The 27810-nt window shown below is 32.9% G+C and overlaps 2 protein-coding genes across 2 annotated transcripts; both read left to right on the top strand.

Annotated features, from left to right (window-relative positions):
- Positions 1-13379: 13379 nt before the first annotated feature.
- LOC140986173 (uncharacterized) lies at positions 13380-20690 on the top strand. The gene is made up of 4 exons (XM_073454226.1): positions 13380-13702; positions 14174-15142; positions 19783-19830; positions 19987-20690. The coding sequence occupies exons 1-4, from the start codon at positions 13484-13486 to the stop codon at positions 20398-20400; spliced, it is 1650 nt and encodes a 549-aa protein (XP_073310327.1). The 5' UTR covers positions 13380-13483; the 3' UTR covers positions 20401-20690.
- Positions 20691-23101: 2411 nt separating this feature from the next.
- On the top strand, positions 23102-26098 carry LOC140985541 (CBBY-like protein). The gene is made up of 8 exons (XM_073453381.1): positions 23102-23531; positions 23740-23810; positions 24135-24293; positions 24828-24894; positions 25157-25252; positions 25439-25485; positions 25649-25729; positions 25901-26098. Exons 1-8 carry the CDS (start codon positions 23205-23207, stop codon positions 26010-26012), a joined length of 960 nt encoding a protein of 319 aa, XP_073309482.1. The 5' UTR covers positions 23102-23204; the 3' UTR covers positions 26013-26098.
- Positions 26099-27810: the final 1712 nt, after the last annotated feature.

Genomic DNA, 27810 nt, shown 5'->3' with positions numbered 1-27810 from the left:
CCAATTACGTGACAAAACTCGAACAGTAACTGTTTGCCAAATAATTTACCTTCGAACCACGAATATAACAAACCGGCAGACCCTCAAACAACCCGGTTTCAAGAAGATCCCTCAGCTTCGTCGGGACCTTCTTCGACTTCGACAGATGGGAGGTCGAAGTCCCAGTCCCACCACTCAGGACATGTCCTGCTCCTGATTCGGTGCAGAAAGGTTCCACACTGCCTTCCTTCGAATCAGGCACCATATCACATCCCTCATTCCTCCCATCACCAACTTGCTCAGACTCCAAACTTCTCAAGTCGCCTCCCACATCAATCCCTACATCCACCAAACCACTCTCTGTCTCATCATCCACCTTCCCCATATCTTTCCTTCCCGATTTTTCACCATCCTCCTTTTTCATTCTCTTACAACAACTCCCCACATTATCTTTGCCAGAACTACCAGTACTCTGGGACCTCGTCACCCTCCTTCGTGCCACCGAAAGCTCCCCACCCATCTCTGACTGCGCCTTCATCATCATCGCAAACTCCCTCTTCATCCCAGCCCGGATAGAGGACACCACAACTTCACCGGCATCCATGTCCTTCGCCATTGAAACCCACAAAGTGAACCAATATTCCAAACCAAATTAATCAAATAGACATAATATTAAACATCAAGGAGGCAATAATCAGAATAAAAACCCCCCCAAATAAACTAAGAAAAACACGTGCATCCCCAATTTTCTCTTGATTACGAAAGCTGAAAACTTGCACGGAAATCGATTGTCCAAATCAAATCAAGTAAATCAGAAAAAAGAATAAGGGAGAAGTGATTTCAGTTTTGTTTTTCCTCGACACAAATTCCAAACGTCGAACTCCGATCTTGTACGAATATATACACGCAGGGATAATAGGCCTGCTGAAAGGTCTGTGTGCTAAAAAGATTATTATTGTATTTCAAAATGGCCGTTCAATCTGGAATTCTTTTTCCTTTTTCTATCAAAAACCGTAAAATAATGCTATTTAGCAAACTCGTGCGATATAGTGCAAAGCGGGAACAAATTTTGTACGTCTGTTCTATCTATTTTATTTTATTAAAATTGAAAACATAATATTAACCATTTAAGATATCTTTATATGATATTAATATTACATTTTTTTTGTTTTTTAAATTTCAACACACACTTTTATTTTTATTTTTTTATTTCAACAATTCAAATATCAATTTAGTCTCTCTATAATTTATCAAATTTCACTTTAGTCTAACGATAATGATAAAAAAGACTGTACACACACGCATCGCGTACGCAGAGTAACTAGTATATATATATAAATTCGGTACGAAAAAACTTTTATTTCAGTGCATAGCAATAATAATACANGTGTATTTTAATAAAATTAAAGTATAAATAACATTCTCTTAAATATTTGCATTTATCGTATTGTTTCGTTTAATTTCGATTATAATTTTTGGTTTTGTGTTACTTATATGTATTTAATTATCCATGCTCTCTAAAATATTAAATAAACTATAAATTTTTTATATAATATTACTCTTTTCAAATTTTTAGTGAAAAATGTCATTATGAATTTTTGGTATATTGATTGTTTTATACATCGGTATTATTATTAGAATTTTAGTATAAATATTTTTTAAAATATTCAAAAAATAAATAATATTTTTAATGTTTCACGCAATCAATATTGACGGTGTGATTGTTATCCTTATTTGAATATGACCTCAAATGTATCAAAAAAATTTTACATGAAATTTAAATAGATTCATTATATCAATAATTTTAATTAATTATTTATATATTCATACTTACAAATTTTAAAAGTTCATGCAAATTTTAATAATCTATGCATCACATGGGTGAGATAATAGTAAATGATTTAAAGAGAGATGTCATTTTTGGTGTGGAAAATGTTTGAATGGATGCAACAAATCAAGGTTTTGGTTATGTTCTGATGCAACATGGCTGAGTTATAGCATATGGTTCTCATCAGTTGAAACCACACAAATCTAAATACATGTTCATGACTTAGAATTGGTTGTTATTGTCTTTGCACTCAAGATCTGGAGGTAGTAACTCTTTGGAGAGCAATTTGTAATCTATTCGGATCACAAAAGTTTGAAATATCTATTTTCTCAATCAGATCTAAATATAAGACATGGACGTTGGATGAATCTTTTGAAATATTATGATTGTGATATCCAATACTAGTCAAAGAAAGTGAATGTTATGTTGATGTTTTGAATCGTAAAGTTTCTTATGCTAATTTATCCATTTTTCATATTTCTAAGTTGAGTGAGGATATCTACACTTCTGATTTGGTTTTTCAGATTCAAGGAAATGACATTCATGTATCTCATATTTCTATTGAACCAGAATTGATTCAAATTATCATATCAGATCAGAAAACTGATGATCAAATTCAGAAATCTTATGAGATAGTATCTCTAGGACATCAATTTGGATTCACAATTCATTCAGATGATTCTCTTCCTTTGAACGGAAGGTTAGTTGTTCCTGATATTACTGAATTGCGTACAACCATCCTTAAAAAAGTTCAATGTACTCATTATAGTATCCAACCTAGAGGTTCACTTCGATACCATTTGGATAATGATCGATAGATTATCTAAATGGGCTCATTTTATTCCATATGACAGAACATGTTCGTACAAGAAGATGACTCGTTTGTATATAGAGAATATAGTCAGACTACATGGAGTTCCAGTTGTAATAGTCTCATATCGTGATCCGCAATTCGCATCAAAGTTTTGGACTAGTTTCCAAAAATAAATGGGTACAAGACTTCCGATTAATAATGCTTATCATCCTCAGACATATGGTCAGATAGAGTGTACGATCCAGACATTCGAGGATTTGATTCGAGCTATAGTTATGGATTCCTAAGAAAGTTGGCACGAAGCTTTATCATTAGTTAAAATTTTTTTATAGTAATAGTTTTCAATTGACTATTGTTATGGCTCTTTTCCAGCCTTTGTATGGCAGACGATGTCGATCTCCTCTTTGTTGGGATTAGTTTGGTGAAAAACAATTTACTGGACCTGATAATGTTCAAGAAATGCATGATAAAATTCAATTGATTCGTCAGAGAATGAAAGTTGCGCAGGATTAGCAAGCCAGTTATGCTAATAAACGCCAAAAACCTCTAGAGTTTCAAGTGGGAGATGTTGTGTTTATGAAAATCTCATCGTTTAGGGTGGTGTTCGTTTTGGTATGAGAGGTAAGTTGTCACTTCGATTTTTTTTGCTCTTATGAGATTTTTAAGCATAATGGGACTTGCGCTTATCGGTCAAAGTTGACACGGTCACTGTCTGGCATCGACGATGTGTTTCATGTGTCTATGTTGCACAAGTATGAACTCGATTTGTCTCATGTGATTCAGCCTGATGATGTTGAACTTGATCCCTCTCTATCATATATTGAGTATCCGGTTTGCATTTTAGACCGTATCGATAAATTTATTCGTAACAAAGTTACACTTCTTGTTCGAGTTTAGTGATCGAGACATGAGGTGGAAGAATCAACTTGGGAGACAGAGGAGGAAATGAGATAATCTTATTAATATCTATTTGATTATTTGTATTAAGTTATTGTAATTGTATCATGTATAAAATGTATGTGTACAAACACAAATTTCGAGTACGAAATTTATTTTAAGGGTGGAGAAATGTAAGGTATGCTAAAATAATTATCCGGTAATTTGACATAATTAGAACAATTATTAAGTTTTTTAATTTAAATAATTAGCTATGCCCAATAAATTCAAGAAGTGAGTTTAAAATATTTATTTTAAATATCGGAGATTTAATACGATATAAAATATATTGTGAATTTTTAATAACACACGAGAGCAAAATAAATACAAACTGGGATAGATGGGCTTGTGTTACTATTTTTAGTAACCAAATANGAAAGAAAGAAGAAAAGAAAACAATCCAAGCTCTTTCCATGTTCCCTTCACCATCTTGAGCAGCCATCATAGATCAGACATAACTTCTCTGTCCGATGCCAGAATTTCGAATTTCTTGAAGAGTTTTGTTCTCACATCCTAGGCTTTTATTCTAGCTAAAAACCATAATTTTTAAAGCAAATATTCAGCCAAATCAAAGCTGTTGAACTCGAGCCATGTTTCTACTATTTTCTAGTGATGTCTTGTCGTGAACTCCATTAACTTTTTTGGTGCATTTTCTTCATTTTCAGACTTTGTTTAGCTGTAATTGAACTCTAGTTTGTAGCTCTAACTAAAAATTGTTATTCCAGGCTTCATTCAGCTCTTTTCCCTTCGGAACAGCTAGATCAAAGCCTTTCTCGAGATTCAGTTAGGTGAGTTGTTCTTCATGTTGTTGCGATTTTTACAATGAGAATATGTAGTTATGATCTAAATAGAACTTGTATTGTTATGTGTTGGATTTCTTTGGTCATTAGAATAATCAAATTTCAATCAGTTATGGATTTGATATAAATTTTTTACCAAAATGTGTCTAAACCATATTCGGTATTTGAGTTGGGATGAAAATATATTGTATTTCGGGAATATGAGTTGTGTGCACTAGGATTCCGGAATTTTGGCTCAAATGAAAGTTATAGATCTATGAGTTATCTTTGAAATGAAAACAAAATCCTTCATTAAATTAAGAATCGAGATAGTTATACATGTTTTCTTGAACTTCTCTGTTACAGAATTATGTATGCGATTTGGGTTGATATAGTGTGTTATAATAAATTCTAGGCACAAATAATTGAGAGTTTGAATATATTTTCAACTAGACACACTTAAATATATGTGTTTTCTTTCATTTCCAATTCTCGAATATTGGTTTGTGTCAATAATGAGTTAGATATAAATTTTATGCTAATAAGTGCTGAATCTGCAAACTGTGATAGAACCAACTGCACTTGGTTTCTTTTTTTGGGTGCATGAGCGTGTCAAAATGATCGAATATCAACTTGATATTTTTATGTAGAAATATGAGAATTTGAGTTAGGATTTTAGCCATCTATGAAAATTATATTTTGGATAAGTATTTGGTTGAGTTAGATTGTTTTAGTGTTGTTGACGAATTGTGGCATTATTCTGTACATTATCTTTTTGCTAGGCCGAATAGATCAAAGTTGAGCTTGTGAGTCATTCAAAGTTAGTATAGATATATTACAGTTCGGTAACATACGACGGTAACGTAAAATTATGTTTTAAACATATTTATATTGTTAGGTTTGTTAATGTGATTATGTGGTTTGTATGATTTGTTAAATACCTTGTTGATATATGTTTGTTATTTTGACATATACTTTGACATTTAGTTTAGAGCGTGCTATTATGACATTCATGTTGAGCTCTATCATTTTTGTGACATGTTCCTCTTGTTATATTATATTCTTGGTACACGTGGTTATTTCGGAATTAGCTGGCATCTTAAGAGTCGAGTTGTCCTTGATACCAAAATTATGATTGTCTGTTTATTGATGCATATGGAGCCGAGTTGTGGGTGTTTATTAGGCACAACATGACATACCTCACATACTTGGCAATGCGGTTTAGCTGCATGATGATGTAACCCATCTGTGTATTATTGCTCGAGCATTACTCCTATTGTTATCGTATTGTTTATTGACTCTTATTCTCCTATTGTTAATGAGCTATGTTCATGTATTGTATATTTCATTCTTTTATATGTTTATGCATGATTTTTATGTTTAGTGTTGTTATTGTTAAAATGTTTCTTACAAGAATCTTAACCTCAATATTTTATACTGGAGGCTACTATGATTGTTGTTGGGCACCATGGTAGGTCATTCGAGTAGTTTTGCAATACCAAGCGGAGGTTCTGGCCGTGGAGCTGATGAATGAGATAAGATATCACGATGGTAAGAGTTGAAGTCTCTCAGTTAGTCCATTTATAATTTACGGAGACGTGTTAGTTTTATGTCAGAGTCTATTGATCGGTGAGATGCTCCATATATTTGTTTGGTGTTCTTTATTTGTTATGGTGGATTGAGAGTTATTTTATGTTGTTGTAAGCCTTGCCAGCTATATTTGAAATGCTGCCTATGATTGTTGAATTGTGGTTGGTCGATACTTGCGTGTGATTGTTTATGAATACCATAACGTCGTCCTTAAGTCATTTTCTCTTTGTAGATATTTTAAATTTTTGTTATGTCCTATTTACGCGGGGAGGGGAGGTCATACTAATTCTTTTCCCAGGCCATGAGGTCCATTTTTAACTATTTTAAACCATTTTTCTACTTAAGATTTAAAGTAAATAAATATTGTTTGATCATTAATTATAATTTTAATAACTGAGCCTCACACATGACATATCATATATCTGTGTATAGATGCATGTTATATTTATTATGGTTGTTCCATACAGAACATTTGTATGTGGACAATAACAGGTGAGTTGAAGTCGAGTAGTCTATCCCAGTGTATATATGTATCTATATACCGGGACATGTCCACGAGATATAAGTTGTTTGTATGTAGTTGATTTCAGTCATTTGTGGACTTGTTTATACTGTGATATGTTTAGACGAGGCTTTATTATATGTTATTTTTAGTATTATAATAATAGTTGACATATTTTAGAATCATTGTAAAGAAAATTTTTATTCATTTTTCGCTGTGATTAATTAAGTCTAATCAAATTGTATTGCAATAATGATTCAGAGTTAAGGACCCTCACAACAATACTAAATATTGATATTTTTCTGCGTAATCATGTGTTCAGTCAGGATCAGTTATATGTGACTTTCATGAGGAATTTCCCATAAATGTACGAAAATTTTGGAGAAAAATTGAAATTTACAAAATCGATTTGATATGTATAGAATTTTGTATTGTATACTAAAGAAGTATTGTTACGGTATAGACGATGAGAATAAAAAAAAATGCGATATATTAATGCCTTTTGTTTTATATAGTGAAAATAATATTTTTATACAAATTTTCTTAAGGCTCATGCACCTTATTTTGAACTGCAAGTCAGCTCTTAAAGTTGTTGAACCAATTCGATGCTAACGACATAGAATATATTCCGGTCGACCAAATGGGATGCTACTACAAGATATCAAAAACATGAATTGTAGTATAATTCTTGGTTTCTTATGGCATATTTCGATTGAATTCTAATTATTTCACCTTCACAAATTTGATTTAAGTCTACTTATGTTATACTTAATTTAAAAACGATTTTAATCCAATTTGAAGCCTAAAAAAAAAATACTAAAATTAGTTTGGGCTGAGGTCACTATCGGGACAAATCATTCGACTTTAGGCTATTGGTTCTAATATTTGTACAAAAGCCATGTGTAAAGACGTCCAGTATAAATTCGACCTTTTTCATATAATCTAAAAGATTTGGTTGGATGAAAGGATTATATTTAACAAAGTTCTAATACCATATACTTTTTAAGATTTATTATATATATACATCAACTTTAATAACCACTTTATTATTATTATTATTATTATTATTATTATTATTATTATTATTATTATTATTATTATTTATCATTTTGCTAATTTTGTAGAAAGGCATAGAAGCAAGAAGAAGAAAAATCATTGTTATGTGAATTCATAACTCAGATTAAGAATATCAAATTTTTTTTCTAGAATATGATTCCCGTGAATTCTTTATTTGACAAAAAATTGATGTTCATGTTGTTACATTGATTATGGTGATTTTTTTTTTGAGAGTTTCTATCCAATAAGTTGTATAATGTGTCAATTTAGGTAAGATACAACTTTTTTTTATCCCTTTTTCAATATCATCACAGTTTTAGTTCTTGAACAAATGTCATTATATCGATATATTCAATGTTCTAAAAAATGACAAAAATGACAGGTGGTAAGTGGGCGATTACCCACCTCCTAGAGCCTAAGCGTTTAGGCGGGCACTTACGTGGTTTTCTTTTTACATAAATATCTAATTCTTCTTGTTTATTTTCATATTTATTCAATGGTTAATTTATATTAAATTCAAATTCAAATTCAAAATTAATGACATATTCCTCATCTTTATCTAATTCAAAATGATTGAAAATATGTTGAACAATTTTTTAAAAAAAATATAAAAAAATTATATATTATATTAGATGGCCGACAGTTTAGGAGGATTTGGAGTCACCCAAACGACGATTAGACAACCGATTTATTTAACAGTGCCCAAAGATATCGCTTTTTAAAGATCTCAATGGTGAGAACCCGACCAACGCTTAGACGTCTTTTAGAACACTAACAATATCACACATTCAATATATTAGCATCATATATTTACTAGTAATTATAAAAATCTTTACTATTTAATAAATATTATTAAATAGTAGAAATAAATATTATTAAATATTAGATGTGTGAAAGATTTATAGAGCAAAGATCAATTCAGAATTTTATTTACCCAAATGGAAATCTTTCAGAGATTGGTATTTTAAAAGTTTCTCTGAAGAAGAATTTGAATATATTGTAACAGAATTTTATAAATATTGTGAAAATCAAAATAGATTAATTCATTTTGTTCCTTGGTTTTTTAAAACATTCATAATCGATTATATTTCTATTCTTGAAAGAAATTATAAATTTCCTTCTGGACAGATTCAAAGATCTGTTTATCCTCCTCAACAATCTTTTATTATAGAAAAGAATAATAAAGTTTTGAATTTTACTGCTTTTTCAAAATTATTTGAAAATGATATGTTACAAATAACTGTTAAACATATTAATCAGATAATTGAAAAACAGAATTATACAAATTTATATCTTACGATAATAGGTGAAGAAATAGTTTCTCTTAAAGATCGTATTGATAAAATTATTTTAGCTATTAATAAAATTAAACCAGATGTTCATATACAAGAACCAGAAACTAATATTGTTTCTATTGCTAGTTTTTCTATTAAATCCCCTCCAGAAATTAAAGATTTTAAATTTAAATCTTCTGTTTCTGATTTCGAAAAATTATTAGAAGAAAAATTTAAAAATCTTAATTTAAATACTCTTAATGAAGAGATAGTTAATCTTTCTGATGAAGAAATTAATAAAATAAAATGGGCAGATAAACCTACCCAAACTAAATATTATTATGATAGACCTAGTCCCATGGATGTTCTTGTTGAAGAACAAGAATATATTTTCTCTAATAGTTATAATGGGAAAAGTATATATGAATGGAATATTGATGGAGTTAGTGACAAACAAATTTATAATACAGCTCACAGAATGCTTATGTATAGTACTGTGTGTAAAACTTCAGGTAATACTGAAAAAAAATATTGCTAGAATGATTATAGCAGGATTCACTGGCCAACTAAAAGGTTGGTGGGATAATTATTTAAATCAATTTCAGAAAAATGATATTTTTAATTCAATAAAAATTGAAGAAAATATTCAAGTAGAGAATGTTGTTTATTCATTAATAACAACAATGATTGAACATTTTACTGGTAGATACATTGATAATAGTGAACAAATTCGTACTTTATTAAGTAATCTAAAATGTAAAACACTTACAGATTTTAGATGGTATAAAGATACTTTTTTATCTCAAATTTATGAGATACCAGACTGTAATAATAGTATTTGGAAAGCCAAATTTATAGATGGTTTACCCTTTCTCTTTGCAGAAAGAATTAGAAAAGTCTTAAGAAAGGATGATATAAATATTTCTTATGATAGTTATACTTATGGCAAATTAATAAGTATTTGTATCCAAGAAGGTTTAGCTCTCTGTAATGAATTAAAATTAACTAATCAGATTAAAAGACAGAATTTACTTGAAAGAAAACAATTAGGTAAATTTTGTGATCAATTTGGTATGGATCTACCTAATAAAGGTAAAAAAAAAATAATAGATAAAGAAGAAAGACCTTATAGGAAGAAAAGACATTTGTCTGATAGACAAAAAGATAGAAAGAAGAAAAGAAAAGAAAGCCGTGAATTACGGAAAGCTGAAAATTATAAAGCTAAAAATAAAACAATTATTTGTAGAAAATGTAAAAAGCCAGGACATTATGCTAATCAATGTTGGGCTAAAAACAAAATTAATAATTTAGATATTAATGAAAATCTTAAAGATAAAATCAATAAAATAATAATGGATTCTAATCAGAATTCAGATAGTGAATCTGATAATAGTTTAGAATCTTATAATTCAGAAGAAATTTTGGATAATGATTACAGTTCTTCAGATCAAGAAGAATGTGATAATTGTATACAAGGAGAATCTTGTATCAATAATTTAAGTGATACTGATAATAAAAATGATGAGTTTTATACTTATGTCTCAATTTAAAGATTTAAATATTAATGTTTTAACTAATAATAATCTTTTAGAATTTCTTAAAATGATTAAGGATCCAATACTCAAATCTACTATAATAGATCAAATGGAAAACACTGTTTCAACAAGTAGTGAAAATAATATAATTATTAAACAAGAACAAGCTTATTCTATGAAAGAAGTAAAAAATATTTTACAACAAAAATATAGTAAACAGAATCCTGTTACTATACAAGATTTGGTAAAAGAGATTAATAATCTTAAAGAACAAATAAAAATTTTACATCAGAATAATACTTATTTGAGTTATCGTATCTCTGTTATTGAAAATAACAAAGAAGAATATGATATTATTGATAGTAATCAAAATATTTCATTTAATGATGATAATCATTTATCTGTTTTGAGTATGATCATATCTCAAAAATGGTATACAAATATTACTTTGTTAATTGATAATTTTTATAAGAAGAATTTTATTGCTATGATAGATAGTGGTGCAGATTTGAATGTTATACAGGAAGGATTAATTCCTACAAAATATTTTCATAAAACTACTCATTCTCTCTCTCATGCAGGAGGAGAACCTTTAGAAATAAATTATAAATTACCTAAAGCTTATATTTGCAAAGATAAAAACTGTATTCAAACCAGTTTTTTATTAGCAAAAGATATTTCTAGCCAATTAATACTTGGTTTACCTTTTCTTTATCAAAAATATCCTTTAAAACATGTTGATGAAACAGGTATAATAGGAACTTATCAAGGTAATCCTATTTCTTTTCAGTTTATAACTAAACCTATTCATAGAATTCTTAATGAATTACAAGAAAAGATTGATAGAAAAACTTTTCAAATTAATTTTTTAAAAGAAGAAGTTAAAATTCTAACTATAGATGATACATTAAAAAATCCTAAATCAGATAGCACAGCATGGCAAGCAGAGGCTAATAACCCAGAACTTATCTAGTTCATCAGCCAGTAATACTGAGCAAAATAATGAGTTTCAAGAATTTTTGAAACAGAAGCAGAAATCTAATACAGATTCTCAATCTTCAGCATCATATGCTAATATCATTAAAAAAGATGATAATGATTCGGCTCTATATACAGAGACCAAACATCGTGAATTAATTCTTCTAATAGAAGAAAAGGATATCCAATGGGAAAAGACTATGTGGACTATCATGGAGAGATATTTAACAAATACATCATATGTATTTGGTTCTTATAAACAAAGAGGATTTTATGAAAATCTTCTGTTATCTACAAAAAGTGTTGATATAACTCACTTTTTCAGTAATACTCAGCAAAAAAGAAGTTATAACTTCTCCAAGTTCATTATAAAAAAGATAATATCTATTGAAGAATGGGGTATATCTCCATTGATTGAAAAAAATTTTATTCTGATACTCATAAAATGAGTTTCAAATTTAATTTTTGGGATTATGTAGAGAGTTTTAATAAAACTCTATTTTATGAAAATGAGAAAAAGAAACATACATGGTTTCTGAAATTTTGCGAAAATGTTTTCCATTATCCTGTTCCAAATTGGTTCTTCATATGGTGGAAGATTTTTGGTCAATCAGCAAAAATTTTGCCTGAGGTTTTTATAAACCAATGAATACTTGGTTAAATGTTTCACCAAGCATTAAAAAATCCTTTTCTGAACATTGGATTGATGGGAAAACTCTATGTCTATTCTTCATGGAATTTGGAATCCCATGGATCTGGAGATGGCAGCCAGAATTTGGTTATACTGATGAAGGTATCCCTTGCATGTGGAGAGTTAGCTCTACTAAATTTTGGGATAAACTTTTAAGAGAAGATCCAGTAACTGGACATCTTTATGGCTCCGAAACTCTTCATCAAATGGAAGAAAAAATTTCTGCATACCAGAAAGATTTACAGCATCAACAAGAAAAAGAAAAAGATGCAATGAGTCCATTTAAAATTTTGACTCAAAAATATTCAAAAATTTATTCCAAAGAGAAAATAGTAGAAATCTACATTGAAGAGATGAAGAAAGATCTTTATAAGAATATTGGATGTTCAGATTCAAAATCGGACAAATCTATGGCATCTGAATCCAGTGAAAATCAATTCATTCATCTAATGCAAATGCAGGATGCTCAAGATCCAGAGGATGATATTCCACAATTTTCGCAGATCAATGATATTTTTGAAAATCTCAAAAATTCATTAAAAGACAATATTAAAAATGATTAGGACATCTTTAATATTTTATGCAAGTGGTATATCACAACAGCCGATGGAAAAGCACAAGTTGGTGGAATCTCACTATTCGCTTTTTGACTTTTGTAACCATATTACTGTTTGCTTTAATAAAGCAATTTACTGTTTATATTTTTAGTTGAAATCCGGCTCTTTCATCTATATATAGGTTAGGTCTGTGTTCTTAGGAGGACACGGTCGAGTTTGCTCCCCTCTATTCATCTCTTGTAAACAACCCTTATTAATAAAAGCTTCCACTTATCGAATCAAGGCTTCTATTCTGATTACAATTCTGTAAGTTTACTGTTTTTTTTTTCTGTTTTTATTTTACAGTTTTTAATATTTATATTTCATATATTAGCCTGAATGACAGGCTAAAACATTTGTGTTAAATCATCCCATTACTAAACCATGATCTTTATTTATTTGTAACTTGGAATTAAATTGAAATGATAAAAGATTTCATTTAAATTTTGGAATTTGATGAATTATAAGGGTTAATGGTTGGACATAAGGTTTAAAGACGAACCAGGAAATAGTAAACACAAGGTTCGAAGTTAATTAAGAGGCATAAATTCATGTTGTAGCCCTTCAGCCTGCTTAGCCGAGAGATGACGTTTAAGGCGTTCATGGGTGATCTTTTATGAATTTATGTTTCTGAAGTTGTCTTCGGGAAATCCTCTGTTGTTTAATTTCTCTGGTATATCTTTTGTAATTCCCTTTATGTTTTGTAAAATTGCCATAGATGAACCTTATATTCATTCTTATTCTGGAAATTAAAAACCTCCTTTAATTAGTTCAGTAATTTGAATATGATATATAGGCTGGAAACCAATAANATCCTTCGATAAATTAAGAAACTAAAACCCTGATCCATCCGACGCCACTGTCAATCTCTTCTACAAAACCTTTGGAATTATCGGAGTTGTAGTGCTATTGATTGAATCGATCCATGGCGGAGGAGGATACGGCAGCCGCGAGGATCAATGGCGAATACCATAGCGAGTCTAGTGACAGCTCGGAGGATGAGGGGACCGAGGATTACAAGCGTGGCGGATATCACGCTGTGAGGATCGGCGACACCTTCAAGAACGGCAGATACGTTGTTCAGAGCAAGCTTGGATGGGGACACTTCTCCACTGTCTGGCTGGCCTGGGACACTAATAAATCTGTACATTTTCTCGTTATTGTTTTTTTTTTTTTTCAGCTCACGTTATTTTCTGCTCCTTGTGTTGTGAATGAATCTTGCGAGTGATGTTAATTTTCCGTTATTGGAGTGTATTTCTAGGTTCTTGGCTTTATTAGTTCTTCACCCATTTGATTATCCTAGGAATAAGCGAAGACGGAATGATTGTTATTATTTCTTTCATCAATGTAAACTTCTTTGGAAAACTAGACCTTGTGAGTCATAGTTGTGTTTAGGTGGGTAACGGGTGAGATTGATTTGTTCAACTTTGGTTATTTTAATTGGAAGGAAAAATAATGCTTGAGTTCAAAAAATTGGTTTTGAGAAAAAAAAACGCACTCTACTTTGTGCGCAAGGGTAGAATGGAGAACATTTGGCTAGTTTTCTGATGATTGGTTAATTGAAAGAGGAACTTATTTTTGTATGTTTTCTTTCCTTTTACGTTTCTGGTACTAGATTTATGTAGCTCTGAAAGTTCAAAAGAGCGCTGAACATTACACGGAAGCTGCTATGGATGAGGTGACGATATTAAAACAGATTGCTGAAGGTGATCCAGAAGACAATAAATGTGTTGTCAAGCTTTTGGACCACTTCAAGCATTCAGGGCCAAATGGACAGCATGTGTGTATGGTTTTTGAATACTTGGGTGACAACCTGTTGACTCTGATTAAATATGCAGACTACAGAGGTGTTCCTCTTCACATGGTTAAAGAAATCTGCTTCCACATTTTGGTGGGATTGGATTATCTTCATCACCAGCTCTCAATTATACATACAGATTTGAAGCCAGAGAACATACTACTCCTGTCTATGATAGATCTAGCCAAAGATCCGAGAAAGTCAGGCGCTCCTCTTGTTCTCCCATCCAGTAAAAGCAAGATTGTGCCCAAGCTTGAGCCTTCTAATGATCATAATAGTTCATATAGTGGCGTGTCTAAGAACCAGAAAAAGAAATCTCGAAGAAAAGCCAAGCGAGCGGCTCAGAAATGTTTTGGGCCAGAAGGTTCTGAGAGAGCTGAGCTTGATGATGAAGCCAGTAGTCCTGAAGATTCTCAGCGGTATGGTAACTCCAATGGAGAGACTGTTGAAAAGGAAAGGATTACTTCTGTTGCAGAAGCAGAAACTAATAATGGAGCCAATGTTGAATGTAAAGTAACTAAGTTTCGTAGTCGATCAGAGAGGCAGAAGCTCTTGGCTGAGATTGACCTAAAGTGCAAGTTGGTCGATTTTGGAAATGCATGTTGGACATACAAACAATTCACAACTGATATTCAGACGAGGCAATATAGGTGTCCAGAGGTTATTTTAGGATCTAAGTACTCAACATCAGCTGACATTTGGTCACTTGCTTGTATTTGCTTTGAACTGGCCACTGGTGATGTTTTATTTGATCCACATACCGGTGATAATTATAGTCGTGATGAGGTATGTGGACCCTCTTCTTTGTTCTAGCTAGTATGCATTTTAACTATTGTATATCACACACGACACAGCTCTTCAACTAGCTTAGTCGGCTTGTCTTTGCTTAATATGCGTTACTCCACGATTCTATTACATAATTATTTACTCAACTAATCCGTGTAGCACCTCTAATTTTACAAAACTCGTTGCTTGTGTTGGAGTAATGTTTTCTCGCACCTAAGCGAAAGTTTAAAAATTTTAGTTTTGACATTCAAAACATTCCTTGGGTGTCTTATGATTTAAAACGTTCATATGATGTTTAGATCTATTTACCTTTGTGTATTTAATGCTGACTCTGACTATTCCGGTTTTTAAACGGATATAGCTCTTCTTGTAATTCCTTACGAATGGATATCCCTTTTGATCGTCTAACAAGGTTCACCTTCGAAGACTAGATTCCTTGTTTAGATTGCATTAGAGATCTTAAACAATTTTGCATCGAGACTGTATCGTCTGAATTTTAGAAATCTGGCGGAGATGTGGCCGTGGACGTGGACGTGAATTTTTCTTGTGAAAATGGGGTGACCGAAATTTTATGATGGAGTTGTCTACCAAAATCTTTGTGTAAAACTTGTGTTATTTCATATGGCTCTGAATGAAATATATATATATATATAAAATTGAATAACCATTATTTAATTTATTGATTAATCGTTAATCAATTTTAGTTCCCTCTAGAATATTTCATGAGAATCATGTACATATAGTAGTCGCCACTACTAACATTATTATTTAATTAGTAGATTCTTAATTTACTAAATAAATAATTGTGAACTCATTATATCCTCGATCGACGATCAGACAACGCCGATTTAGCGATGGTACAAATCTTGTTCATATAATGAAAATTGAAAATTTCGAAGATCAAAATTCCACTGATACATTTTTGGCATTTACCAGTTTTGTGAACTCCTTCGCTAAACCAGACCGTTTCACTCTCCTTAATTAATTAGCAGTTAAGCTAACTTCCAAAACTTCCAATACATAGATTCCACTTATAAACTCCTTTATAAGCAATCTCTTTGATATCAATAAAACTACAATCAGCCAAATTCAACTCCTTGAACTTGGCTATCTCAACGGGAACACAGAATTCGATACTTGTGTGACCTTCAATGGTTTATGGATACAGATAATCGGGGGTTCACAGCTTCATGTGATTCAGAATAACATTTATTCTTATTAAGTGCTTACCCTAATTAGTCCCATTTTTATCATCAACCCGTTGATCAAGAATGTCAGAACTCAAATTTGATTGCACCAATCGGATCATGGTAAGAGCGCCTCATGATCCCTAGTTATCACTGATAATGCCTGCAAGAACCTTAAGTTATGGTTAGTGTATAGTACGGTCCCTCCCTTTATCTCATATATCCCGACCGAATCTTCGATCATTGGTATATCGAGAGTTGCAAATGAATTCGATAACGATGTGTTATATCTTTGAGTGATGTGATATGGTATGTGCAACTGAGAAAATATCTTTCCAAAATGCACATGTCTTGCTCTGGCCAGAGATTTCTTGGACTATTAACCATAGTTGTCAAAATCGGTCGTCTCGGTCTCTCAAGCGTAAAAATATGCGAGGCGCAAGGTATGTGCTTCGAGGAATTCAGAAGCGCTGCAGGTCGACGAAGCGCATGCTTCTGTGCGCTTCGCTTTGTGTGAAGATCGATCGCCTGTGCGCTTCATAGAAGCCACACTTTTTTTAAAATCACACAAAAAGTGCGATTTAAGTCTGCCTTAGTCCCTTACAATTTTAAGCGTAAAAATTTAATCCCGTCCCATCTAAACATTGTGTCTTGCTTTTAAAATCTCTTCATCCTCATCACCTCTGCCTCGCCGCCGCATCTCTCTTATGAGCTTGTGTTTCTTCAATTGGTTGTTGGAGTGTGAGTTCTACTATTTCAGAGGTGGGTGGTTCCCGAATCTCTTCGAGTTCTATCATTCCGCCTTTTCTACTCAATAGAGTCTCCTTCTGCAGTGGACATTCCTTGAAAGAAACACATTTGCTTCATTGAGATCATGTAAATGATATCTAATGGAATTCTTTGGATAATCACAAAGTAGTACAAATTGGCTCTACTATCTAATTTGTTTCCCAATGCCTGCTTCACATAAGCAGGAAATCCCCATATTCTTAATAAATAATATTTTGGTAGCTTTCTCGTCTATATCTCATGTGAAGTTTTCCACTGCTTTTGTATGGAGTTGGTTCAATAATATTGCCGCAGGTTCAATTGCAATCCCCAAAGGATGATGGCAATTAAATGAATCACATCATAGATCGAAACATGTCTATTAATGTTTGATTACGACGTTTTGACACATTATTCAATTGGGGTGTGACAGAGGGAGTCAATTGTGAGAGAATCTCATTTTCCTTGAGAAAGTCTTGAAACTCAATATTTAAGTATTCTCCACCTCGATCAGATCGAAGTGTTTTAATACACTTTCATAATTGTTTTTCTACTTCAGCTATGAATTATTTGGATCTTTCAAAGGCTTCGTACTTGTATCTCATTAAATACACACCCATACGTCGAGAAGTCATTAGTAAAGGTAATGAAGTATGATTGGTCATATTTTGTGCTAACATTTAGCGGACCATACACATCTGTATGGATTAAATCCAATGGATAATGTGTACGTTCCACATTCCCTAGGAAAGGTCATCTTTCCTTTCAGTCATGACTTGCATGTTTCAAGTGAGTTAATCTCTGACATGTCAAGCATGCCCTCTCCCACTAGCTTGTGCTTTATTCTTTGGGAAATATGTCTTAGCCTAACGTGCCACAAGTGTGTTTGATTTAGACTATCTTGTTTTCTTTTGTTTATTTATATCGTATTTACTTGGACATCGTCAATTGGAATATCATTTATTTTTAAATTATAGAGATCGTTTTGAAATTTGCTTGTTCCAATTAAACATTCGTTCTTGTAAATATTACAAACATCTTTAGCAAATAAACAAGAAAATCCATTTTTATCAAGTATAAAAATTGAAATAATGTTTTTAACCAAATCTGGAACGTATAAAACATCTCTCAAAAACAAATTAAAATTATTGTTTAATATCAAGTAAACGTCTCCTATTACTTTTGTAGCAACTCTTGTTCTATTGCCAATCCTAAGGAAAGTCTCACCATCTCTTAGCTTTCTACTTCTTGTCATTGCCTGCAAATCATTGCATAGATTGAACCATTGAGGGTCACAAAAGTATCGAATTCTGTGTTCCCGTTGAGATATGCAAGTTCAAGAAGTTGAATACAACGACTGTAATTTGATTGAGATCAAACAGAATGCTTATAAATGAGTTTTGGATTCCATGTATTAAAATTTGTGGAGTTAGCTTAACTGTTAATTAAGTGAGGAGAGTGGAACTGTCTGTTTTAGTGAAGGAGTTCAGAAAATTGACAGCGGCCAAAAATGGATCGGTGGAATTTTGATCTTCAAAAGTTTCAATTTTCATTATATGAACAAGATTTGCACTCTCGGTACATCGGTGCAGGTATCACTGATAGTGCCTGCAAGAACCTTAAGTTATGGTCAGCATATAGCATGGTCCATTCAACTCATATATCTTTATCGAATCTGTAACTCTTGGTATATCGAGAGTTGCACATGAATTCGATAACGATGTGATATATGTTTGAGTTATAATAGTGACATGATATATGCAAGTGAGGAAACTTCTTTCCAAAATGCACATATCTTACTCTGGCCAGAGATTCCTTGTTCTATTAACTCATCAAATCACATAAGATATCTTCACCTGCAGGCAAACGGTGAATCCCGGACTACAAAGTATCGGCTCCTACATATTTCGAAACTATACCCAATCTCGCCACCTGATGACCATCAATGGAGTCGGTAAATGAATCGAAGTACATGCTAGTAAGCTTCCGTGCTGTCCCGGGTTTAAGGACTAATGGTGTACAACCATAACTGCGGACTATTCCACTCGTTAGTGATAACCACTTGGACAGTCTGAGGGTGCGTTGTTCAATGCATCATCAAATGATCACTCATACGTATGAATAAAAATTTTCATGTCCTTACCAATGAAACATGACGTTTACATCACAGATGCTAGTCTTAAGCTCAAGCGATATGTGTCCTTATTTTAGGCGGCTGAGTCGACTAGGAACCTGTTTAGAATAGACGGTAAACTTCTTGATGAGTTTCATGATCTTACGTTGAGAGACAAACCTCATGGTACTTATAATATATACAAAAACTTTATCTATGCAGCTTGTAATGGTATACAGATAAAGTAAATGACATAATAATTGGATAAAACCGTAAAATATTATTAAAATAGAGATTGTTTTTACATAAGAGTAAATGAAGTCCAAATCACAAGTTGTGTTGTCGGGCACCTACTCTAACAGCCAGTGCTTCCAAAAATGTAGTGGTTTACCTGAATAGGTTGCTTCTTCATTTTTCAAGTGAACTTTTCTCAACTTTAGATTCATTTACCAGGAAACAACATTGTGTTGCGTGTGTTGGTGGGGGTGGGGTGGGGTGTAGTTTGTAAGTGTTCATTTTATATAAATAGCCAGTTAATGTTATATACCTAATACTTTTTTTTGACTCTGAAGGATCATTTGGCCTTGATGATGGAGCTCCTTGGAATAATGCCGCGCAAGGTGAGCGGTTTCTGTCTGCTTCTTTATAGCAAATACCTCCCATCAACCTCGAAATAGAATCTTCTTTGAAATTGTATGTGGCTTGCACTGTGCAGCTTGCTGCTCTTGGTATATACTTTCTGAAATCCCGTGTTGTTTGATAAACATAATCTGCAGGTAGCCTTAGGCGGGCGTTACTCACGTGAATTCTTTAACAGATTTGGAGAACTGAGACATATTAGAAGGTTAAAATTTTGGCCTCTTGATAAGGTGCTCATGGAAAAATATGAGTTCTGTGAACAGGACGCGAATGAGACGGCAGATTTTCTTGTTCAGATGTTAGAATTTGTGCCTGAGAAGAGACCAACTGCAGCACAATGTCTTAATCATCCATGGATTAGAGGACGGCCTCAACAGCTTACGCCCTCTCTATCTCAAAAGGTGATTGACAATGGTGGTTCCGACGAGAAATGTGAGAACGATGGAAGGGAAGCAATGGAGTTCAGAGTCGGAAGCATTGCTATTGATGTAATTTCGACTGAGAAAGATTGTGATTCCAAGTTTAAAGCACGCCCTTCAAAACAATCATGAATTGGGATTTGATTATGCCTTTGATCCGTCTTGAATCTCCAGTGAGGTACCATTTTTGTACACCCTCTGATTATGTTGAGGTTGGTTCTTTGGATTTTTTCTTTTGTGGCAATTATCCTGCTTGAGCCAGGAGAATGGTGAAAGGCTAAGTTTGAGTGCTTGTATTTCGCCATGACATTGGTTTTTCACTTATAGGGGAAGCGTACCAACGCACCCTACAAGCCATCTTTGTTGTAATTTCTGGACCCTCTTCCAATTAGTATACATCTATACCTTTGTGGTCTGCTCTATGTGAATATTTTCAAATACAATGAGATTATATTGGCTCCACACATGCTACACACCACATGTAACGTTTACATGTTGCTCTGTCGTTCGAATAACTGTGCTTATTCTATGTTAATTGCACGTTTGAGTGCAAACAAACAGAATTGCATAGTGGCTACGATCAGGCATTTTAATTCAGGAATTGTAAACTGAAACTGAAATCTTCACACAGAATACTAAAACCGAAATCGTCCATCGGTTATGGTTTTAAAACCATAAACTAAACCGAGGATTTGCGATTGGGTTTTGATATTTTAAATTTTGAAAACAAATTCAAGATTGTAAGCGTATAGAACTATAACAGAAGTCGTTAATTAATATTGAACTCTAAGATATTTTATTATGCATAAATAACTTGATTTATTTACGAAACTGTTTATTTGTATAAATCAAATCTGATCTTTTGATAAATAAAATAATATACTTGTAGCATTTGTGATTGTTAAATAATTAGTTTTTCACTACACAAATCGTCACCCTTTTGAACTCCAAGGAAACAAATTTCAATTATTGGTTCAAGCAGTCCAATTCCGAACTACAAGAGTCGATTACGGTACTAAAACCCATTTGAACGGGAGTTCCAATTAGGCTCAAAGAACAATTTGAAATTGTTGGAAACCAGCATGCATATGCTGCTTCAATCCAGAGAACTTGTAATTGGTTCCTAAATCCTACTTGGGTACCCTCGAGGAGAAGGAACATGCCCAAAATGCGAGAATATGAGAACCTGTGCAAAAGACACTGCAAGTGCGTTGGGACAAAGTAACAAGATGAACAACACTCATATCTGCGCGATAAGGCTAGGGTCTCAGGCCAAAATTTCACGAACTTGCTTTTAGATTCAAAGATACGCGAGCCCGACAGTACAGAACAGCTAAACAAATCTCATTCGGGTCTGGTTCAGTCAATTTCCATTGCCTTTTCTTTATCACTTTCTTTACTTACCCATAACTTGATAGTTCAATCATGTGAAACAGTAGCAATACATTGTCCATCTGCATAAAATGACACAAGAAATTGTTAGATAAGTGGTGAGTAGTGAATGAAAGGAAGTGAGAGTTGTCCTACAATAGAAAATAAGTCAAGTATAGTCTTCCTTATTAGCTCCAAGTTTGAGCTAAGAGTTTGGGCCTCAAGGACCACTAGAAGTTTTTTGGAAGGAGAAGACGCTGATAGGCTGGATTTCGGTGAAACGCACGCACGCGACCAACTCGGTAAGGTTAATTCAGGTCTTTTGATCGTATTAATTTTTTTGGACAAAATTTATTTGGAAATGAGTTAAAACTTGAAAATCTGATTGTGGGGCTTCGAATTGAGGGAGATAGCCAAAATTCTGAAGCCAAAACATAAAAAAGGCAATGAAGGTCGAGGCCAAAGCTAATCTGACATAATCAAGCATCAGTCACAAGAGAAAACGCCCTCAAAATGATAAGAAACGAGGGCAGACCAAGAAATTCAAAGGAATTTGCTACAACTGTGGCAAATCGAATCATATGGCCAAGAATTGTCGTCTTCCAATGAAAGACAACAAAAATCAGAAACTAAAGCAAGCCAACGTCATCGAGGAAAGGCATGTACCAAATCATATACCGGCTCCACTAGCCACACTTGTGCTGACAAAGAAATGTTCTCATCCTACACTTCTATAAGTGATAGGAAACTGTTTATGGGAAACTCTACGACTTCTAAAGTTGTAGAGATTAGCAAAGTCGTATTGAAGATGACTTACAGGAAAGAGATATCGCTGAGGAATTTACTGCATGTGTCAGACATTCGAAAGAACTTAGTTTTTGGATCCTTGTTGAGTAAAGCCGACTTTAGGCTAGTGTTTGAATCAGATAAGTTTGTCTTAACTAAAAATGGTGTATTTATAGGCAAAGGGTACCAAGATAATGGTCTCTTTAAGATGAATGTAATGAGTGTTATCCGCCACGAGGCGAAAAATAAATTTAATGATTTGGTTTACTTGTTTGAAAATTCATTAAGACATGTTAACTCACAAAGATGTCCAAAACTGCATTCCATCCTGTGACAAGTACTAAGTCACTTGAGTGATGAGTTTAGTTGTTTTTCTTTAGATTATCGGACGATTCTCATGCTCCCCTGTTATTCCATCATCTTTCTCATTATCAATCCACTATATTTCCACTATTTGCACGCTGTTGATTTATTCAAATATTTTTGAATTCCTTGTGAGCTCTTAATCCTCTTAATCTTATTTGTCCGCTCAATTATTTTTTCTTGGGCTTCACCAACTTTGGGTTTGTCCAAATGGAGCCCAAACAAAAGTCTTTACATTTTTTTTTTTATAGTTTCAAGAAATGGAATGGGTTCGAGTCGACATGGTTGGTTGGTTGAATTCTTCTGTTGGTTTGTACGAGGATAAAAATTTTGTGACACAAACGAAACAAATAAAGGCCGTATAACCGAATGAAAACTGAGATTGAGCAGAAAGGAAAAATTCAGAGAAGACTTCAATGGCTGTGACCCCTCTCTCTCCCCCTCTCACAGCTTCATCATCTTGTTGTGCTGTATTTACCCGCCATTTGCCGCTGCCTTTGCCGAGAAAGACCGCATTTTTATCATCGCCATCTTCTTCTTTAGTATTGGGTGGTTCAAGATTAGCTGGCTTGATATTCATGAAAAGAACTTTGAGCGGTGATGTGGGGTTTGGAGGGGTTAAATGTATGACTTCTGCTGCACCTTCGGTTCTTCCAAAGGCCTTATTGTTCGATTGTGACGGTGTTTTAGTTGACACTGAAAAAGATGGCCATCGCATTTCTTTCAATGAGACTTTCGCTGAGGTAAATAAATTTTCTTTTTTTTTGTTTCCTTTTAATTCTCTTGGTTTTTCTATCTTTTTCTTTTTTGGTGTGGAAACATTTCATGTTGCCATGGAGTGAATTGGATGATTATTAGAGCGTTCTCTTGTGTTTTGAGTAACTTGCGTCATTTTTCTTTGTTCTGATTTTATGGGTTTGAGACATCATCTTCAGTGGTTTGATTGAGCAGAAGCAATTGGGAGTGACTTGGGATGTTGATTTGTATGGTGAATTGCTCAAAATCGGTGGCGGCAAGGAAAGGTACATTCAGTATTTTATGATACTGTTTGAGATTGGCTTTTTTTATTGTCATCTAAACTTACTTAATCTAACCATTAGTTTCAAGATGCATGTCTGCAGAAAGTGGCATAATTCTTGGTGATGAAGACTAAGAGTGTATTTTGATGGAGAAGTTGTTTCAAACAAAATTAGTATGGTCGGACTTTTCTTTCAAAAATGTGTTTGAAAACTAAAAGCTAGAAAATGTGGCTTGCAAAACTTCAATTTCAGCTTCTTGTACAAAATATTACTTCCTCTTTTAGCACTATTAAATTCTATCAATCGTTGGTATTCATTGGACTTCAGGATGACAGCTTACTTTAACAAGGTAGGCTGGCCGGACAACGCACCAAAAATTGAAGAAGAAAGAAAGCAATTTGTCGCATCGCTTCACAAACGGAAGACGGAACTATTCATGGCGCTTATTGAGAAAAAGTTGCTGCCTCTTAGGCCTGGTGTAGCGAAGTAAGTTGCTGTTTTATCCTTTTGCGTCAGTTTGTAGTGAGGACATTGAAACATTATAGTGAATTTTCTTCAAGTGCAGGTAATGCAGTAATGTTCTGCACAAAAATAAAACATTTTACTATGCAACCTCAAAGTTACCTTTCTTTGTGTGTTTTGACCAAACTTGCGTCTTAGTAGTTTGTACATTTCATCCTCAAGAATACTAATTTAAGGATCATATTAATCTGTAACAGTTTTTTTGGGACTTCTATGCCTTGAATTCAAATAAGGATTGTTTGAATGTAAAATGGTCTAGTTTTTGGATAACCATTCCACATTTAACGAACTCAGTTATTGTCTTCCATGAAGCAATTTTCTTCTCTAGACTTCCCAATCTTCATGACTGATATTCTTATGTTTATTTCTTGATCACTCGTCTGTTCTGACAGTTTTTGTTAGATTTATTATGCAGTTCTTCTTCTGCAAATATTCTTCAAATTCCGAACAATTCACAATGAAAATATCTTTTGAAGATCACTGAACTAAATTTGGCAGGTTGCTGGATCAGGCTTTGGGGAATGGAGTCAAAGTTGCTGTATGCAGCACTTCAAATGAGAAGGCGGTATGCACCATCAGGTTCTTAAGTTTTCTGCTGTATTCATGCTATCATTCTCATGGCTTATCCCTATCGCATTGTTCTTTCATGAACTGTGATACACTTTGAAACAATGTATCATAACCATGAAAAGCTTTGAACCAACAATCACAATTGACCATCTCTTGAATGGCACATAAAATCATTAAAGGTTTTTGTTCCATCCCCTCATTAGTGTGTTTTCAATCTCCTTCCTGTTTAAACAGTTATATGTTGAGGTGAATTTCAGGTATCTGCTGTAGTTTCATTCTTGTTAGGACCTGAGCGAGCCGAAAAAATCCAGATATTTGCTGGAGATGTGGTTCCTCGGAAGAAACCTGATCCAGTAAGCTTCCTAATACTAGTCTTTATATAGGTCGAGGTTGCTGAAAATATTGACTAACAATCTTGTTGATGTTGTTTATCAATGAATTCCAAGCAACATAATTTTAATGTTATCATGCAAGTGATCAACAATTTTAACTTTGTTGCGATAATCTGTTGAAGTTTCACTGAAACGCTTCATGGGCAGGCAATTTATCTGCTAGCGGCAGAAACACTGGGCATCGAGCCTTCAAGGTAGCACCCTTACATAAAGAGAAGAACTTTTTGTTGTTGGAATTATTAGAGACTAGAGCACTTGTAAATATTTGCTATGGCTGTACTGAGCAATAAATTTTTGGCATTTTATTGATGAATTTTAAACTATTCCGAATGGCACTCATTTCCTTGTTTGTTCCAGTTGCGTTGTTGTGGAAGACAGTGCCATTGGCCTTGCGGCTGCCAAAGCTGCAGGAATGAAGTGTATCGTAACAAAGAGTGGGTATGTTATATCTTTTATTACCATCTCTTGAAAAAAAATTCTTTTTCAAAGGCATACTAAATGCGATTCAAAGTTGACAAAACTTGATAATTCAAAGTTTACTCATAATATCTTCAAGAAATACGAGTTCGGCCCTTAACACAATAGATTTTTGATCTTTGTGGACGACAGGTACACAGGCGACGAGGATTTCTCAAATGCAGATGCAGTTTTTGACTGCATCGGGGATTCTCCGGAAGAAGGATTCAACTTGGCATTTTGTGGAAGCCTTCTTCAGAAATAGTATGTCAATTGACAACCAGGTTTATCGTGTATGTTTTCTTTATGCAGTTGTATCATTTAAATCCTTCATTTGCTTTATCCAATTAACCACGATTCTGGACATATATAATTAAGACAGACAATCATGTAATCATTAGAGATTTATTGTAATTTTATTAGTGAACAATAAAATTACAATATATAGCTGAAAGTTTCACTAAAGCAAAGTTCAGATCATATTTGCTTGGTCATGTTTTGGGAAGAAAAACTCTTTCCCATTAAATAAAGCAAATAAAACCTTTACTCTTCTACTAGCATACTTATTTATTATTACTATATATTAAGAGTAAATATCTTGTGAGACGGTCTCACGAATCTTTATCTGTGAGACGGGTCAACCCTACCGATATTCACAATAAAAAGTAATAATGTTAGCATAAAAAATAATAGTTTTTCATGGATGACCCAAATAAGATATTCGACCCACGAACTTGATTCGTTAGACCGTCTCACAAGAGTTTTTGTGATATATTAAAATGGATGCTCACATGTTAATTGATTTTATTCGTTATTGTGACACAAACGTGAAATTACATATATAGTCTAAAAAAATAAGCATTCATTTTCTTTGTTGAAGGAAAAAAAATCATAATTCTTTAATCCTTATTTTATCCAATTTTTAAAAAATTCATTATCTGCTCAAGTTTTTGTAATCATCAAATTCGTAACTCTTATGATTAAGTTTTTGTCAAGAGTTTTTTAAATATATTTTTTCTTAATTTGAGAGCGGATATCCAAATTTTATTATTTGATTGTAAAATTAAATAAATATGTATTCAAATAATATTATATTTGAAGGATAATATCGAATTTTTTAAAAAAAGGATAATATTTATTAAGACTGAAAAATTTCTTTTTTCATATTTATTAGAATTAAAAGTAATTAAATAAAACTTTAGAATATCATCACTAAAAGAAACTTCAAAAATAAGAACATATTACATAAACTCTTAATTAATACACATAACTATGTGCCATGAAAATGAAAATTAGTACTAAAATAAGGGATCGTGATGATATTATAACTATGGGCGGCATTTTGAGCATGGAAAATTAAATTTTCGAACAAATGTATATATATCTTTATATATAAAAATATTATTATACAAGAAATCTATTTTTACAAGAAATCAATTTTTATTAAAGACAAATTGTTGTCTCTAGCTGGATTGCGGTTAAAATATTGACCATTATATTATTGAGTTACTGTTATAAAGTTTTTCTTCTATAAAAATTAAGATGAAAATAGTTTATTTAAAAAAAAAAAATCGAAAACCTTAAGGATTAGCAGATTACCTCATTTATGCAGTTTCATATCCAAAGATTTGTATTGGTTTGAGTTTAAATCTAACTTGTATTTGGTAATAGTTTGACAGGATATTTTTTCACCATTTATCAAAAATTAGTATCAATATTGAAGTTACGAACAAACAAGTCTTAATAGCTATTTGGAACATGCATTATTATTTATGTAATTCATTATATTTTTCAGTGTTTTAAAAAGACGTCATCTAAGATGTCCTAGACACTGGTGGTTGTCTACCGCCGTGATTTTTGAAAAGGCGATGCTTCGGTGTTCTGTTAAAAAAATCGACTGCCTAGACGACAACTTAATATTTATGAACTAAGGAGAAAATATGAACATGAACAAGAAAAATAATATATTTAGTTAAAAGAAAATGCCTAAAAGCCGCCTAAGAGCTCGTCGTCTAAGTGTCTAGACGCTAGGTGGTAGGTGGTCGACCGCCTACTATCAACCA

The sequence above is a fragment of the Primulina huaijiensis genome, chromosome 10 (assembly GCF_012295235.1).
Source record: "Primulina huaijiensis isolate GDHJ02 chromosome 10, ASM1229523v2, whole genome shotgun sequence".
In the NCBI taxonomy this organism is placed as follows: Eukaryota; Viridiplantae; Streptophyta; class Magnoliopsida; order Lamiales; family Gesneriaceae; genus Primulina; species Primulina huaijiensis.
Note: the sequence above shows the minus strand (reverse complement) of the source record. Positions and strands in the feature narration are given on the sequence as shown.